The sequence below is a fragment of the Pygocentrus nattereri genome, chromosome 2 (assembly GCF_015220715.1).
Source record: "Pygocentrus nattereri isolate fPygNat1 chromosome 2, fPygNat1.pri, whole genome shotgun sequence".
NCBI classification, from domain to species: domain Eukaryota; kingdom Metazoa; phylum Chordata; class Actinopteri; order Characiformes; family Serrasalmidae; genus Pygocentrus; species Pygocentrus nattereri.
In genome coordinates this window covers 37075879-37093103 of record NC_051212.1, presented here as the reverse complement: position 1 = coordinate 37093103, position 17225 = coordinate 37075879, and the positions used below count along the sequence as shown (strand labels likewise).

General features: G+C 39.2%; 1 protein-coding gene across 4 annotated transcripts in view; it reads right to left on the bottom strand.

The window, feature by feature from the left end:
- The window catches only part of si:ch211-106h4.4 (MAM and LDL-receptor class A domain-containing protein 1), a 52218-nt gene extending 35911 nt beyond the window's left edge, over positions 1–16307 (bottom strand). For 3 of the 4 annotated variants that reach the window (XM_037545877.1, XM_037545886.1, XM_037545889.1), the window contains exons 1-10: positions 16230–16307; positions 14994–15104; positions 14615–14743; positions 12348–12447; positions 8669–8831; positions 8239–8482; positions 7155–7277; positions 5547–5674; positions 3891–4125; positions 2353–2621 (exon numbers count right to left, since the gene is read on the bottom strand). In XM_037545877.1, the coding sequence (XP_037401774.1) occupies positions 2353–2621; positions 3891–4125; positions 5547–5674; positions 7155–7277; positions 8239–8482; positions 8669–8831; positions 12348–12447; positions 14615–14743; positions 14994–15104; positions 16230–16257 (1530 nt within the window). In that variant the 5' untranslated portion in view covers positions 16258–16307. Of the gene's footprint in view, positions 1–2352; positions 2622–3890; positions 4126–5546; positions 5675–7154; positions 7278–8238; positions 8483–8668; positions 8832–12347; positions 12448–14614; positions 14758–14993; positions 15105–16229 lie in introns of those variants that run through there. The other variant, XM_037545900.1, reaches the window with a different exon arrangement.
- Between the last annotated feature and the right edge of the window lie 918 nt (positions 16308–17225).

The window sequence follows — 17225 nt, the reverse complement described above, 5'->3', positions numbered from 1 at the left end:
AGTAGTAGTAGTAGTAGTAGTATTAGTAGTAGAAGTAGTAGCAGTAGCAGTAGTAGTAGTAATAGCAGTTGTAGTAGCAGCAGTAGTAGTAGCAGTAGTAGTAGTAATAGCAGTAGTAGTAGCAGCAGTAGTAGTAGCAGTAGCAGTAGTAGCAGCAGCAGCAGTAGTAGTAGTAATAGCAGTTGTAGTAGCAGCAGTAGTAGTAGCAGTAGCTGTAGTAGTAGCTGTAGTAGTAGCAGCAGCAGTAGTAGTAGTAGTAATAGCAGTTGTAGTAGCAGCAGCAGTAGTAGTAGCAGTAGTAATAGTAGTAGCAGTAGTAGTAGCTGTAGTAGTAGCAGTAGTAGTAGTAGCTGTAGTAGTAGCAGTAGTAGTAGTAGTAGTAGCTGTAGTAGTAGCTGTAGTAGTAGTAGTAGCAGCAGTAGTAGTAGCAGTAGTAGTAGTAGATGTAGTAACTGATTTTAACTGATGTGCACTAGCCCACTAGCCTGGTATGTTGCTTTAGTTCTCTTGGAATGCGTAGCATTGCAGCAGAAAAGAGTGGGTTTTGTTTCGCGTCCAAAAACCACGTATGTAAGTAAATTTCATAGTTTTGCTCCCGGGTCTTACTCCTGCGGCTATTGCAGCCAAAGTCGAGTTTTACATCTTATTGGAGTCTTTTGATTGGCTGGTCAAGCTGTAGCTGAATGTCCTGTAAAGCCAAACACACACTGTGTGATTTTAGAAACCCTTTTCTTTAGTGACTCACACTGTATGTCTCAATAAACAATCATGTATGAGCAAAGCCTATGATTTTTATGCACACAGTATAAAAATGCTTCATATGATTGCCATACATTGAAAATTTCCAGTAAATTGAAAATTAATTGAAAACAAAATGCTTGAGAAGCCATGGTACAGTTGATTAACCATGTTACGGTGGATTTGCCAATGTATGCCACACCAGGCACTGAAATAAAGCAAGCCATAATGTACATATTAGGACATTATGGTCTCCCTACAGTCTATTTTACAAAGACATTTTAAAAATCACCATCAATAATGTTTATGGTTGCTCTGTATTGTGCCGCATTTAAAAAGCAGACCACTCTGAAACTCCTTAAAGAGAATTGTAACAAATATTTCCAATGTTCTGCCTAATTGAATTGTTAAGATGTACATAAAAGTTTAGTTCTGGGGAAACTGCTTATCACAATGCTGGTGACAGGGGCCAAAGGTCGGAAGGCCTATAAAAGCTCCCTCACAGATGCTGCATCTGAGACATTGTTTTATAATATTTAAGAAAGTTTTGGCCTAAAACGTATTGCAGCACAAGCAGAGAAGAAAATGTAGGAAGCGTTAGGCTTTAAGGCTGAATGCTCTTTTATTGAACAGGCAGGGAGAACCACCACTCAGTGCTAATCAGGCAGTTGGGACAGCAGGCAGGCCAATTCTAGCCATGTACTTTCACCCCATTTTAGAAACTTTAACCTGCTCAACTACACCACAGCTTAACACAGTATCACACAAATAACACATTTATTTCCACTAACATCCAAAGCCTAACCACGAACATAAGTTTGTTTACCATAAGTTTGGTTAGTCTTTCTTAGCCCAAGCATGCGCCCCAAGGAGCCCCTTCACATGGCAGGACACCACAGTATTTCCCGAAGAAAACTTATATTTTAAATATACTATTACTTTTTCAACATTACACTTAAAAACTCAGAAGACCCGAGTTTCACTGGTCATTTAGGATAGTTAATATAATGGCTAAATTTGTGTTGCAGACTCAAACTCAGTAATTTTCTCTGCAATGCACAATTGTAATTACAATGCAAGTTCACACTACACTACTCAATGTTTCTGTTTACAGTCATTTAGTCATTTAATATATAGTCATTTAGTTATGCCGAAATTTTAAGAAATCTGTTAATTCTGCAGAATCTGTGGAATACCCCTTTAACCCCTTAAATGGCCAGAGCTGCCAGCAGACCCAACGTTTAATTACACACTTTAATAACCAAAGAATAGTTCAATTGGCATTGAAGTCCTGGACATTACTGAATAATAAGCTTTAGTATGTAAGACATCTGGAGTTGTGAATTGGTGGGCCTAAACTGCTCTAAGCTGAATAGATGGATTTATGTAACTGTGCTGGTTTTGTGACATCACAGAACGACAAATTCAAAACAGCTAAGTTTCTGTGTGTGGAATATGTGGACTGGGGAGCATACAGTCCAGTTTGAAACTTTATCAAGGTTTCCATGATAAAATTCTGTGAATGAAATTTCCATGATACAGGTCCTTTACTGATAAATCAGCATACGCTTACTGATAAGAAGTGGTATAATCTGGAGCGTGTGAAGGCCGAACCTGGTAAGTGCTGTGAGGGCTGAGTACAGTGGCTTTGCTGTGTCTCCACAGCTCTCCTTGCTCTATGCTGCGGCTCCAGAGAAGAACACGAGTGCTGCTGTTGTGTGACTGCTGCAGGTATACACTGAGAGAGCTATTGTCTCTCCCGGCCATGTGATACCAGAACATCCAGCACTGCCCGTTCTCTGCAGTGGGCTCATTGACCTGAGTCAGCATGCTGCCTCGGCTACCGAGTGGGTGCTTCCACAGCTGTGCACTCAGATAGTAGCCTTAGAGCACACAACACAAACAAACAAACCAGCACTTCAGTCCATTTTTCATTACTGACTTCACAAAACACTTACAACAAATATAGTTACATTTACAACATTTGGCTGACGCTCTTATCCAGAGCGACTTACAATTTGATCATTTTACACAAGTAGGCGAAGGTAGTGTTAGGAATCTTGCCCAAGGACTCTTATTGGTATAGTGCAGGGTGCTTACCCAGGTGGGGGATTGAACCCTAGTCTACAGCATAGAAGGCAGAGGTGTTAACCACTACACGAACCACCAACTCATACTTCATACATCATATCACACATACTTCATTCAAAGTCAAATATGCAGTACCATTCAAAGGTGTGGAATCACTGTTTTCAATAATATTAAACACATTTTGTTGCTCAAAGATACAGAGAAAATGGGACTCCTAACAACTGTACATGACCTGGCAGACCACTAAAACCGACGCCATCAGATAAACAGCACTTGTTTCCGATCTGAAAAAATCCAGTTTCTGTCCATCCTTCCACTGTGAGAATACAGCTATGAGTCTGAAATCATGTGTAGCTGACAAGAAGCCCTTACTGAGAAAAAAAAAATTAGAAAATGTGCAAATCACACAAAGAAGCTGCTGCTGTTTTTGGAACAATGGACTGCCCACCCCAGAGTCCAGACTTCAGCGACACTGAATGTGTTTTGGATTACCAGAACTGCCTGATGGATACCGGGATAGAATCCAACACCCTCCATGACCCAGAAGAATAAGCGGCTTAGAAGATGAATGGTTGGACAATCAGATATTTTTATTATTATAAATACTATTACTTTATATATTCTGTTGTTGAAGCTTCTATGAGCCTTAAGACATTAAGGATGAACTTCTCATCAAATAAACATTCAGACTGCTTCATATTTGAAAAATATTTGCCAAATCTTGATGCAGATAAATTGAGAAATGTGCTTTAAATAGTGTATTAATGATCACTGGGTTACTTGACGATCCCACACCAAAAAACTACATTTGAAAAAAGCCTCTAAAATTCTGTTTTGATGTCAACTTCATGATATTTCAGCATGAAATCATGTGATTTACATTTAAATAAAATTTAAATGCAACATTTATTAAAATTAATTCAATAATATATATTAATATTTATACTAATATTACTATTACTAATATTAATATTGTTCCAAACTTGTGAATGGTAATGTCTTATGGTGGTAGTAACTCAAGCATCCCCCAAACTCAAAGCTTCACCAAAAAAAAAGATCACCTTGATCAGTGCCCAGAGTGTGGTCTGTGGGTGGGTTAGCAGAGCCTACGGCCTGCTGTCCGGTGGTCCTGACCCAGGGGAAATGTGCTGCAGGTTCAGGCTGTAGTCCACACAGACCACTCTGAAACGTGCACTCTCTCTTATCCAGACATGAACCGTTCACACTGCTCCACACCTGCACGTCATCCACAGCAATGCTGCCGTCTGTACCTCCCAAGATACCTTCAAAGATGAACTGTGTACACATACGCATTTCAGTTTTTCTTTAGGACCACAACTGAGCACACACACACACACACACACACACACACACACATATATCGTTTAAGCCGCTTCTCCTTCTGGGTTTCGCAGCGGGAGCTGTAGCCTATCCCAGCTGTAATTGGATGGAAGGCAGGATACACCCTGGACAGGTCAGGAGTCCATCGCAGGGCAGACAGACTGACAGACAGACAGACAGAGAGACAGACATACACATTCACACACTCAAACCTAGGGGCAGTATAGAATGTCCAATTGGCCTGACCGCATGTCTTTGGACTGTGGGAGGGAACCTGAGTACCCAGAGGAAACCCACACAAAAATGGGCAGAACATGCAAATTATATATTTGCATATTTGCATGGTCACCCAGCCGGGGAATCGAACACAGGCCCTTCTTGCTGTGAGGCGACAGGGCTCACAACTGAACAATGCATGAAAAGTTTAGGTCATTCAGTAATGTGACTACATCAGCCACATGACTGCAATCCCATTAACTCAAATAGATTAAGTATGTTGTACATAAAACTCAATATATCCCACATACAAATTTAATTTAAGGGAATGTTTTTGATGATTTTGTTCACTCAAAAGGCATTTTTGAATTAAATTTACTTATTGCTATTTAGTTTAGTTTGTTGCCATGACATCTTCGCAGCCCCACATTCAAAAATGTATGACATTTCTGTTGGTTTTAATCGTTTCTTTCTCATTTAAGTTGCTGAACAAATGTGTGGAACTGACTGAAACTGAGTAAGCTGTAAAATACAGTCACATTTGTTTTGTTAACATGATCTTTCCCTTTCATGTAAGCCTTATTCAGCTGCCTGACTTTGAGTTGTTGGCTAAACGTGAAGTTTATCATTCTTTTTGCTTTTTGATGAAGTGGCTTTGTGTTGATCAGTGACCACGGTTACAATAAAGGTTAAGGCAAAGTGGTCAATATTTCTTAAATAGGAAAAAATACTCTTAATTGCATAAGTAAATAGCAATTTCAAAATGTAAAATTAGAATAATTAGAATTTACGTGCTACATAAACATGCATTATGTTAAAATAACACAAAAATGTGTTATCTATATATATTATTTATATGTGTTATATATAAATTAGTTATTCTAATGCAAGTTTTACTTTTTAAGGCAACTGGTTTCCTCAATTTTTATGGATTAACACCTTTTACTACAAATGCAGTGACTTCTAATTAATACGGACATCCAGCAATGTTATTGGGCAATGTCTTGCTTTTGATTTTTGAGAATCCAAGAAGTCTGAGGCATGCGACAGTCATTCACAGATTCAGACGCCTCCAATCTGTGTACATAAACTAGACTTCTGAAAGTGAGGAGAACATGTCATCGCTGTAATCAGGCTTTTTGTCAGTTAGGTAGCAGTACCTGAACTGGGTTGTCAGTGGTGTCAAAACTAAGTTGTACAAAGTGCCATTTGTTGCCCTGAGTCCCCGTCCTCATCCACACCACTGTCTCCGATCCTTCAGTGTTCTTGGAGATGAATCGGAGAGAGCCTGCAAAAGCCCACATGAATTCACCTGATAAACCACACAGACTTCACAGTAACTAGATAATAATGCAATAACTCAGTGATTGGTTTTCCTTGAAATAACTGAATCCTTAGAAAGCCTTTCGATGTGGATGTGCAAAGAAGCTGAAAATGTTCATGTCTGCACTTCCCCTGAAAATCCACTGCAACTCTGAAACTTAGTTTTGGTGCAGAACCAGGAGATTTAAAATACAGAATAATATATGAAAATTTAAATATGAAGTATGGTTGTTTACAATATACATGTTAGTACTCATCATGTGTCATGACTCTGCTAACAGTGGCAGGGCTAAGCAAACTGACTGTTGCATCATTCTTTCTGATCCAAACATAAAATAAGTTTAATCATACAAACCTGGTGGGGCACAACAAGCAGCTTGCCAGTTTGTGGTCTGAGGTGTTTCATGAACACTTTATTTTGATAGGCCACTGTAGATGCTCAGTGTCTCTTTAAGTAACATTCAACTAAATATTTTTTAAATGCATGCTAACTGCACACATTGCATAGGGCTTTGCAAATTCTGCAAGATCCCCACCTGCCCCTGTGTCAAAGCTATGTATTGTTCAGCGGAATTGTTCATCTGGTCACAAAAGAGAAATAAAACACCATGACAGTAAATTGTGGAAGAGGCAATCAGGAGAACTGGTTTCTCCACTCCAAGTTCGATGTCAGTGAATAACAGTAACATTTAACAGATCAAATTTGATGTGCTATCCGGGCAACGCATCTCTCTCTAGTCTGTTTCACTAACCCAGCTGAGCAGTGTGTCCCTCTTGTCTGTCTGTCTGGGTGAGTTCTATAACAATAATGCTGACACAACAGATGTAATCTTCAGGCTCTACATCAGTGGCTAGCAGTCAGAATTTGCTGAATGCTATAGGGCTTCCCCTTGGTTGTGTGACGTATTTGCGCAGTACATGTTGAAAATGGAGTTGTGCATAAAAACACAAAAGTGATAGAAAATTGTGATTCTGTCAAACCAATGAGGCTGAAGGCTTCAATGCTTCACTACAGAATATTACATAAGACAACAAATAACATTAAATGCTAATTTACCCAAATAATGGCCCATTTAAAAAAAGGGGAGGAGCAAGCTGAAGCATCACCTGAAATGTTTTAAAAAACAGTTTTCTGAGCTATTAGTTGATTATTTATTCAAAGAATACAAAATTACTGACAGTGCCAAATTGCATATCTTAATTTTGCTAATTAGCCACTAACAGAACTAAAAACTAAGCTCTGACTTATAATAACAGTTACATGGGTAAGTTATAAACATAATAGTAAGTACATTTATTTAGCATTATAAAAGGAATCTTGACTGAATAAGCACTAAAGTGCTACAATTATGTTACTAAATTAATGAATAAATTAATAATCTGACATATTATTATTAAATCAAAACTGTGGCAGTCAAAACTGTGGTACTGAGGCAGTCACTCACCAATGCTACCGCCATAGATGTGATACCAGAAGCTGATGCATTTGCCCTGCTGGGGATAACTGACAAGTCTGGCTGTCTGTGAGGGGTTGGAGCTCCTTTTTGGTGCAATATAGATGTAATAACCTGAAAAAAGCATTTTTGCATGGCATTAGCGGATATGTTGAATGTGGGCAATAGTGAGACCAAACACCCCTTTCAACTCTAGCCTTATTATCCATTGTCTGCCTTTAAACAATTAAGTAAGGTTTGTACTGTCCAGTGTACAAATGGAAAAGGGAAAAAGTTGATTTGAAGTGTTTGTGTAAATGTTCATCGCTTTTGTTCATCTGAACTGTTTTTTTCTATTTAAGCCCTTACATGTGCCCAAAGTTTTTTTAACCTAAGAATAGCTCAACCTGTTTGCACTGAAGTGCCTGTAGTTACTAAATAATAAGCTTTGGTATGTTATAAGCTTGGGATTTTAAGGGGTTCAACCAAATAATGCATTTGACCAAACACCTAAATGAACTGACCATCTTGCCAGCAGTCCATTCTTGGAATTTAGTGAATGCCCCTTAAATTTGTTGATCTCTGCTACCAGAGGAGTGACCGTGTATGCATGTCCATATTTCACATTGTGAAATGGGTAATCTTGTAGAAGCAGAGTTTTTGGTATGATATCATGGTTTCTATCACTCTACAAAAGAAGTATGTGGCTTCCTTTTTCCTTTTTTCTAATGAAATGATGAAACTGCACTGATTTCTAAGAGAATGTGCACAATAATGCTGGTAAACAGGTTGGTGAGCAGTTATTATATTTAGTTTAGTCAGAGTAATGATAAAATGTAACTGTTATATGTTTCTGTTCATGCATTTCCCTGTTCAACAATGTAGTTTGTGGCAAAAAGTAAATAAAAATTACACATTTTTGGCTTTGATAGTCGTTTTTTAACATATGAAATAAATGCAGCAACAGAGTTAAGAAATCAAGTTGAGAAGAGCAGATTAAACAGCAGAAACCTGCCTGACAAGCAGTTAAACAACTATTTCTTTACAGTCAAGGACTCCTAAGAGATTAAGGTAATAACATGAATTGTGAATTTACCAGAACCAGTTGTGTGGTCATAGCCTGGTCCCTGATTGTCCAGTGATGGTTTCTGGCCATTGGCCCTCTCCCAGTTGAGGCTGGCAGACTGGTCTGGATACCAACCACATAGGTCCTTCTCAAAGTCACAGCTAAGCTGCTCGGAGCCTGCAGGAACATCCCCTTCGGCACAGCCTGTCAGCCTAACATCATCCAGCATCACATCCTGATTTCCAATGTGTGTGGGATCCACAGAAAACACCAGCTGTGTGTGTGTGTGTGTGTGTGTGTGTGTGTGTGTGTGTGTGTGAATTGCAAAATGCAAACGCAAAGAACCAAATTCAAAAATTAAAAACAGCAATCAAAAACTAAAACAATTAAGAAATGAAGAAAAACAACTGGTGACCAGAACAGGGCCATTTTAGCATTAATACATTTTAATGAAGAATACCTTGAAACCTTCAGGACGGTTCCCAAGTCTCACTGAGGCATTCACCCAACCATCAGTCTGCCCTTTCTTAATCTCCCACAAGACCAGAGATGACCCATTGGTGACCATGCTTAGGGCAAAGTGCGAGGACAAACCAATAGGGTCATGAAGATGATACCAAAAGCTGCAACGGGGGAAGATAATTTACATTCACATTTCATTCACAAAAGAACATGCAGGACTCTCTACTATGCTGTGTAAGATAACAAAGATAAGCTTGATTTAAATCAAGGGCATTAGCCAGCAATACTACTTTACTTTGGATCAAGTAACATAGCAGTGAAAAGATGAGTGAGTTTTGCTTCCATGTCAGAAACGTGCTTGGGAGCAGCAGTAAGTAAAGTACATTTCATAGTTTTGATCCTCATCCGGCTCTCTCAAAAATAGTCTTTGTACAACCCCAATTCCAATGAAGTTGAGACGGTGAGTTAAACATAAATAAAAACAGAATACGATGATTTGCAAATGCTTTTCAACCTATATTCAATTGAATACACTACAAAGACAAGATATTTAATGTTCAAATGGATAAACTCATTTCGAATTTGATGGCTGCAACGCGTTTCAAAGAAGTTGGGACAGGGGCAACAAAAGACTGGGAAAGTTGAGGAATACTCAAAAAACACCTTGTTTGGAACATTCCACATGTGAACAGATTAACTGGAAATAGGTGAGTGTCATGATTGGGTATAAAGGGAGCATCCCTGAAAGGCTCAGTCATTCACAAGCAAGGATGGGATGAGGTTCACCACTTTGTGAACAACTGCGTGAGCAAATAGTCCAACAGTTTAAGAACGTTTCTCAATGAGCAATTGCAAGGAATTTAGGGATTTCATCATGTACAGTCCATAATATCATCAAAAGATTCAGAGAATCTGGAGAAATCTCTGCAAGTAAGCAGCAAGGCAGAAAACCAACATTGAATGCCCGTGACCTTCGATCCCTCAGGCTTCACTGCATTAAAAACTGACATCATTCTGTAACGGATATTAACCACATGGGCTCAGGAACACTTCAGAAAACCACTGTCAGTGAACACAGTTCGTCGCTCCATCTACAAGTGCAAGTTAAAACTCTGCCATGTAAAGCGAAAGCCATATATCAACAACACCCAGAAACACCGCCGGCTACTCTGGGCCCGTGCTCATCTGAGATGGACTGATGCAAAGTGGAAAAGTGTCCTGTGGTCTGACGAGTCCACATTTCAAATTGTTTTTGGAAATCATGGACGTCGTGTCCTCCGGGCCAAAGAGGAAAAGGACTGTCCGGATTGTTATCATTACAAAGTTCAAAAGCCAGCATCTCTGATGGTGTGGGGGTGTGTTAGCGCCCATGGCATGGCTTGCACATCTGTGAAGGCACCATTAATGCTGAAAGGTACATACAGGTTTTGGAGCAACATATGCTGCCATCCAAGCAACGTCTTTTTCAGGAACGTCCTGCTTATTTCAGCAAGACAATGCCAAGCCACATTCTGCACGTGTTACAACAGCGTGGCTTCGTAGTAAAAGAGTGCAGGTACTAGACTGGCCTGCCTGCAGTCCAGACCTGTCTCCCCTTGAAGGAGACCCTGGACTGTTGAGCAACTGAAGTTGTACATCAAGCAAGAATGGGAAAGAATTCCACCTAGAAAGCTTCAACAATTAGTGTCCTCAGTTCCCAAACGCTTACTGAGTGCTGTTAAAAGGAAAGGTGATGTAACACAGTGGTAAACATGCCCCTGTCCCAACTTCTTTGGAACGTGTTGCAGGCATCAAATTCAAAATGAGTGAATATTTGCAAAAAACAATAAAGTTTATCCATTTGAACATTAAAAATCTTGTCTTTGTAGTGTATTCAATTGAATATAGGTTGAAAATAATTTGCAAATCAGCGTATTCTGTTTTTATTTATGTTTTATACAACATCCCAACTTCATTGGAATTGGGGTTGTGGCATAGTGACAGCAGGAATCTCATTTCAGGCTAATCTGAAGAAGTTTTATCTTGTTGGAATCTTTTTGGCTGGTTGAGCTGCAATGTTAGTCGAGTATCCTTTAAAGCCAAACACACTGTTTGTTGAACAGTCTATCATGTGCAGACAAAGCCTATGATTAAACATAGCATCTACAGACAGTTAGCTGTTTCATTCAAACTAACATGCTGAACATGCTGCACATCCAAGTATCAAGTAAACATACATGAAACTATGCTATAGCAGTTTTGCTAACTTTTATCACACTGCGCACTAAAACTAAAATCAGACGGTGATGTACATGGCAGGATGATACAGTCTCTCTACAATATATGATACAAGGACAATTAAACAAATCAACATTTAAAATTTTATGCTTCAAAATTCTCATCTAAAAAACCTCCTTCATTTTTATCAGTATTAGTAAAGGATCATGGTATGGACCGATTCTCAATACCAGCATCAGTATCAATGCATCCCTAGTCAAAGCATATAATTAGACTTAAATCAGGAACAAATGCAACTGGTTAGCTAAGTCGCTTGCAGGTTGCTATGAATATTTCAGTAAGCAAAGAACTGATAATGAATGATAAACCGTAATAAAGTGTCTTGCTAGACCAAAACCCTTTTTGTTGTATGTTTTTCTCAAGTATAAAAGAACATTTAATAAAACATTTAATTCTTTTTTTCTGGGTGAAGAGGCAAATGAGATAACATACAGCTAACATCCTCCTTTTTCAAAACTTTCTAAAATTTGAGCTGGAGATGTAACGCCAGTCAAGAAGCACAGTGAGCAGTCAATGTTCACTGTTTTTTATTATGCCTTTTGGGAACTTTTAAGGAACAGCCAATCAATGCACTGGAGCAATTTTAACAATGAGACACCCTAGAAAATGTCTGATACCCTGGGAAATACTCTGACTACTGAACTATGGAGCTCTTTGAAACAGACCCATAGACTACACGTCTGTGTTTGGCTGTACTGTGGAATCATGTTTTTGATGAATCATTGTGTTTACCTTGGCATTTGTTAAATGCTTATATTACTTGAAAGAGGTAATTAGTGGGCATTAATTAGTTCTTTTTCATTCTCCAGAGTATATTTTGGTTTGTCCGTCTGAATTTACATGACCAAGGCAAATTGTTCAGTAACTGCATGAAATAAATGTAATTTTTTATTTTATTTATTTATTTGTAAAAGTTCTCCTCAAATGAACAGGAAATGTGTTTTATGATCACACATTATTATATGCTCACAATTTACTGCTGAAAGCCAAAAATCTTAGACGCTCTTTGTATTATTTTATAAAAAAATAAGTTTTACAGAGCAGATCACTGAAGAGACACCATCTGTTTATAGTTTATAGATTTCCCAGATTTGTGGAAAAATGGGTTTCAGTAGACAAAAAGAATTGTGAGTTCAGCTTCTTCTATTATAAGGATTCAAAATTACATTACCCATCTATTTGACTGGAAAGAAGACAGTTACAGCTCTCATATGACTTTTTGAATGTAGCTTATGAATTTGAAAGTTGTGAAGAATATGACAAAGTGTATTTTGGAACCACCGGTGATCTCAAGGAGTTGAAGAGGTTAAAGGAGGTAGGATGCAAAATTTTATTGCCCTCAAATGTTGAGAAACAGACCTTTCATGTGCAACACCTGTTTTCACTGTGCTGTTCTTTACCTTATCTGACACCCAACTGCAGTGGACTGTATAAAGGTGCGTTCCAAAATGGCCTTTGAGAACATTGCAGGGTCTTCACCGTCTACATGCATGACCTGGCCTGTAGTAGACAGCAACATATAGCTTCAGCACACATGTAGTGTTCATATAACCATGAAGTGTATGTTGGTCACGACTCTGAATGTGTTATTGTAATTATCACAGATTACACCCATTCATGGTTTTTGTTATTAGATACAAAGCAAACAAAATAGCTGCAATCTGCTAATAAATAAAGTGCTGCAATGCAAAACCTCCAGGTTGTCTATGTTGGAAACATCAAGACTGCTGTTCTACATGAAACATAAAAACTACGCCAATAGCTTTAGAAATCTAGCTACATATTTTATGTATGTATTTCTAACACATTTAAATGCATTCTGTTACTGGCACATTAAAAACATGGTACTACTAACTGAAACGTCCAGTAGACTAACTACACTATATTGCCAAAAGTACTTACTCACCAATCCAAATCTTTGAATTTAGGTGTTCCAATCACATCCATGGCCACAGGTGTATAAAACCAACCACCTAGGAATGCAGACTGCTTCTACAAGTATTTGTGAAAGAATGGGTTGCTCTCATTAACTCAGTGAATTCCAGCGTGGTGTTGTGATAGGCTGCCTGTGCAACAAGTGCAGTCGTGAAATTTACTCACTACTAAATATTCCACAGTCAACTCTCAGAAGTATTATAACAAAGTGGAAGCAATTGGGAATGACAGCAACTCAGCCACGAAGCAGTAGGTCACATAGAATGACAGAGTGGCCTTCAGATTAGCTCAAGAACAGTGTAGAGAGCTTCATGGAATGGGTTTCCATGGCTGGGCAGCTGCATCCAAGCCTTACATCACCAAGCGCAATGCAAAGCATCAAATGCAGTGGTGTAAAGCACCACCACTGGAGCAGTGGAGACGTGTGGTGGAGCTTGTCTGACTGCATTGTGCCAAGTGTAAAGTTTGGTGGAGGGGGGATTATGGTGTGGGGTTGTTTTTCAGGAGCTGGGCTCAGCCACTTGGTTCCAATGAAAGGAACTCTTAATGCTTCAGTAGACCAAGAGATTCTGGACAATTTCATGCTCTTAACTTTGTATTAACAATTTGGGGATGGCCCCTTCCTGTTCCAACCTGACTGCGCACCAGTGCACAAAGCAAGGTCCATAAAGACATGGATGAGTGATTTTGGTGTGGAAGAACTTGAATGGCCTGCACAGAGTCCTAGAACACCTTTGGGATGAATTAGAGTGGAGACTGCAAGCCAGGCCATTGTGCCCAACATCAATGCGCACAACCTCACAAATGCGCCTCTGGTTAAAAATTCCCATAAATTTACATTTACAGAATTTAGCAGACGCTCTTATCCAGAGTGACTTACAAGAAGTGCTTTGTCTATGTAGAGAAAGTATTGTTGCTAGTTGCCAATAGGTTAGAGAGAAAATTTGTCCTGAGCTCAGATGCTGCTAGAAACAAAAAGTTACTGTTGATACCAGAGAAAAAGGAGCAGAGTTGAACACAGAATAGTGCAATACAATACAATACAATACATAAGTGCAGTACAATAAATCACAATCAATACTTAATTCAGTGCTCATTTAAGTGCTGTGTAAAGAGACGTATCTTCAGTCTGTGTTTGAAGAGACTCTGCTGTATGGACAGTCAGTGGGAGTTCATTCCACCACCTGGATGCCAGTATGGAGAACAGTCTTGATGCTTGTCTTCCAAATGCCTTAAAGGATGGAGGGTCAAGCCAAGCTGTACTTGAGGCTCGAAGGGTTCGTGGTACAGCTCGTGATTTCACCATTGTCATTATGTAGGTAGGGGTTGGTCCATTTTTGGCTTTGTAGGCAAGCATTAGGGTTTTAAATCTGATGCATGCAGCTACAGGAAGCCAGTGAAGGGAGCACAGTGGGGTGACGTGGATAAACTCACTCCTAAACCTTGTGGAAAGACTTCCCAGAAGAGTTGAAGCTGTTATAGCAGCCAAAATCATATTAAACCCTATGGATTAAGAATGGGATTTCACTCAAGTTCATATGCGTGTAAAGGCAGATGAGCGAATACTTTTGACAATATAGTGTATGTCCTCCATTTCCCCAACCCTGGATTTGTTTCTCCTCATACTTTTTTTGGCAAGTTTAATCATGTATCGATGAAAAGTGGGCTTAACCACAGTATTTAAGATATAACTTATTGTCCTTCATAGTCAGTTACATTGTAAAGACTATACCCCATGGTGATCCAGTGGTATGGTCCACACCCGGAATGCTGCTGATGTTGGCCATCTCCAGCCTCCACCGAAATGCACCATTGCTGGTGTCATTCCATCCACATGTGTCCTTTTCAAAGTCACAAGAGCCTGTAGATGACACGCTGTGGTTGATAAATACACGGTAGAGGTGAATATATATATATATATATATACACACACACACACACACACACACACACACACACACACACACACACACACACACACACACACACACACACAGGGTAGCATTGACAAGGAAAAATAGGACAAAATGTATCCTCTACATTGGAAAAGCCAGAATTATATTAGCACAGAATATATTTCAGAGGTGACAAGTATGGATTACAGCACGTACCACAGAAGGCTTCATCTGACCCATCAGTGCAGTTCGCCTTCTTTAAAGACGCGTGGTTTTGAAATGCAGACTGGAACTGGCCATCACAGTAATAAGCAAGTTCTAGGGCAACTAGAAAAACACATGGAAATCGTAACATACCATTTATATCTTCAGAATAATAAAAGAAGGGATGGGATACAACCTAACATAGTTAGGGTTTGGATTTTTTACACAAGCAACTTACACATTTCTACTACAACCAACACTTTGTTTTCAGTACCTACTATTCAGCTGAAAGCAGCATGAGTGCAAGTGTTATTACTGAGTTAACTGTAACAGACTAAGGATCTAGTTGTAACTGTAGCTAAAAAGGCTGTTAAAATGATGCAGAGACAGTTACTGCAGTGCAATTCAGTATAGTTCAATATGTTATTTGAGCCTGACAAGCTTTACCACCTAATACATAAAGATACACGAAGTATGAATCAATAGTGAAACCAGGTTGTAACACTGGAAAATTCATTTTGAACCATAAAATGTAAAAGCCAGAGTTTGAAGATCTTTGGTTTCTTTGGTAACACTTTATTTGGATGGCCCGCTGTAGATTCTTGGTAAATGTTCAGTATGTCTTTAAGTAACATTCAACTAATTACCCAATAAATTCAACTTAACTTTAAGTTTAATGTGAAAGAATGCTTTAAATATAACCCTAGCCCTAAACCTAATCCTCACCTTAACCTCAAGGTAAAACCTACATCTTCTCCTAACCCTAACCATAACGTTGTTGATAATCAATTGAACATCATCAGAATGTTCTGTAGAGCGAAGAGGACCATCCAAATAAAGTGTGAATGTTTCTTTTTTTTAAATAACATCATAAAATGTAATCTGTATTCAATATGGTCCAGGATTTGCTCCATAACCTGGCTTCATCTGAATCTGCAGTAGTTCTGCATTGATGCATAAAAATATTTAAAGTGCATTATTTTCACCAGAGGAGGATAGGTCCCCCCCTAGTGAGCCTGGTTCCTCCCAAGGTTTCTTCCTCAGCTCTGAGGGAGTTTTTCCTTGCCACCGTTGCCCCTGGCTTGCTCACCTGGGGGTTTTTACATTCTTGTTAAAACTTTGTCTTATCTGGAATTCTGTGAAGCTGCTTTGTGACAGCATCATTTGTAAAAAGCGCTATACAAATACATTTAATTTGATTTGATTACCACCTAAAATGTACACACAAGCAAATATAGTTAGCCTTACCAAACAGCAGGAAAAGCAGTCTTGCCATGCTGGAGTGAGCAGAGTGGTGAGCAGCATGGAGAGCTTAAGCAAACTCTGCTTGTTAAATGACTTTATGAACCAGTTGGATCATAGTCCACAGTGCACCCATTAACCTTAAATACTACTCTACATGTGCCACCTAATCTGAGAACACACGCATTAGATTTATGACAGTTTCTGTGATCTGATCCTTTATCCTTTAGTCTCTCTGTGTTCGGTGTGTCCTTTAGGCCTGATACTGACCACGCAAGCACTACAGCCATTTGCATTGTTAGCACCTTTCCTCCCTCAGACACTATCACAAGAGTAATTTCCTTTCACAATTAATGATACATGAGCAGCTGCTTTCCGAGGCACTATTTAAATGGGATTTATACGGGGAGGTGGGGTAATTTTATCACAGGATGTCTATACTGTTTATGAGCTATTCACACTAGATAAGAAATCTCAGTAGAAATGACAAAGATTTGCACACCACCTTTACTCCAAAAAGAGTAGAACACATGCCAAAACATTAGACTAAGGTGTTTTTCATTGTTGAACTACCTTTTGTATCTTTATTTTACGGAAATGTCTGATCCCACAAATGAATATTTCGAGGGGTGACGCTTGACTGTTGTTTTTTATATCCCCCACAGGGGTTCAGAAGCTTTTAAAGGGGACGCTATACCAACTGCTGAGTGGTGGTAATATTTCGACACAGGTGGTTGGCATCACTGATGGACATTTCGATATGTGAGTGCACATAAGGCTTCTAGTCACTGCGCTAATTGGAACTTTGACTAGCCTTCAACTCTGCATCCACTGTTTCTTATCAAAACTAAATGTGCTGCAATTTTGCGATGCACAATCAACTCCCCATGATTCTTTGAGTGGATCATGGTGTAAGGGGGAGCGAGGAGGCAGACGCACACGCTGAGATAAGCAAGATGTATTATGGGCAAATCCAGGGTCATAGTCAAGACGGTCCAGAGT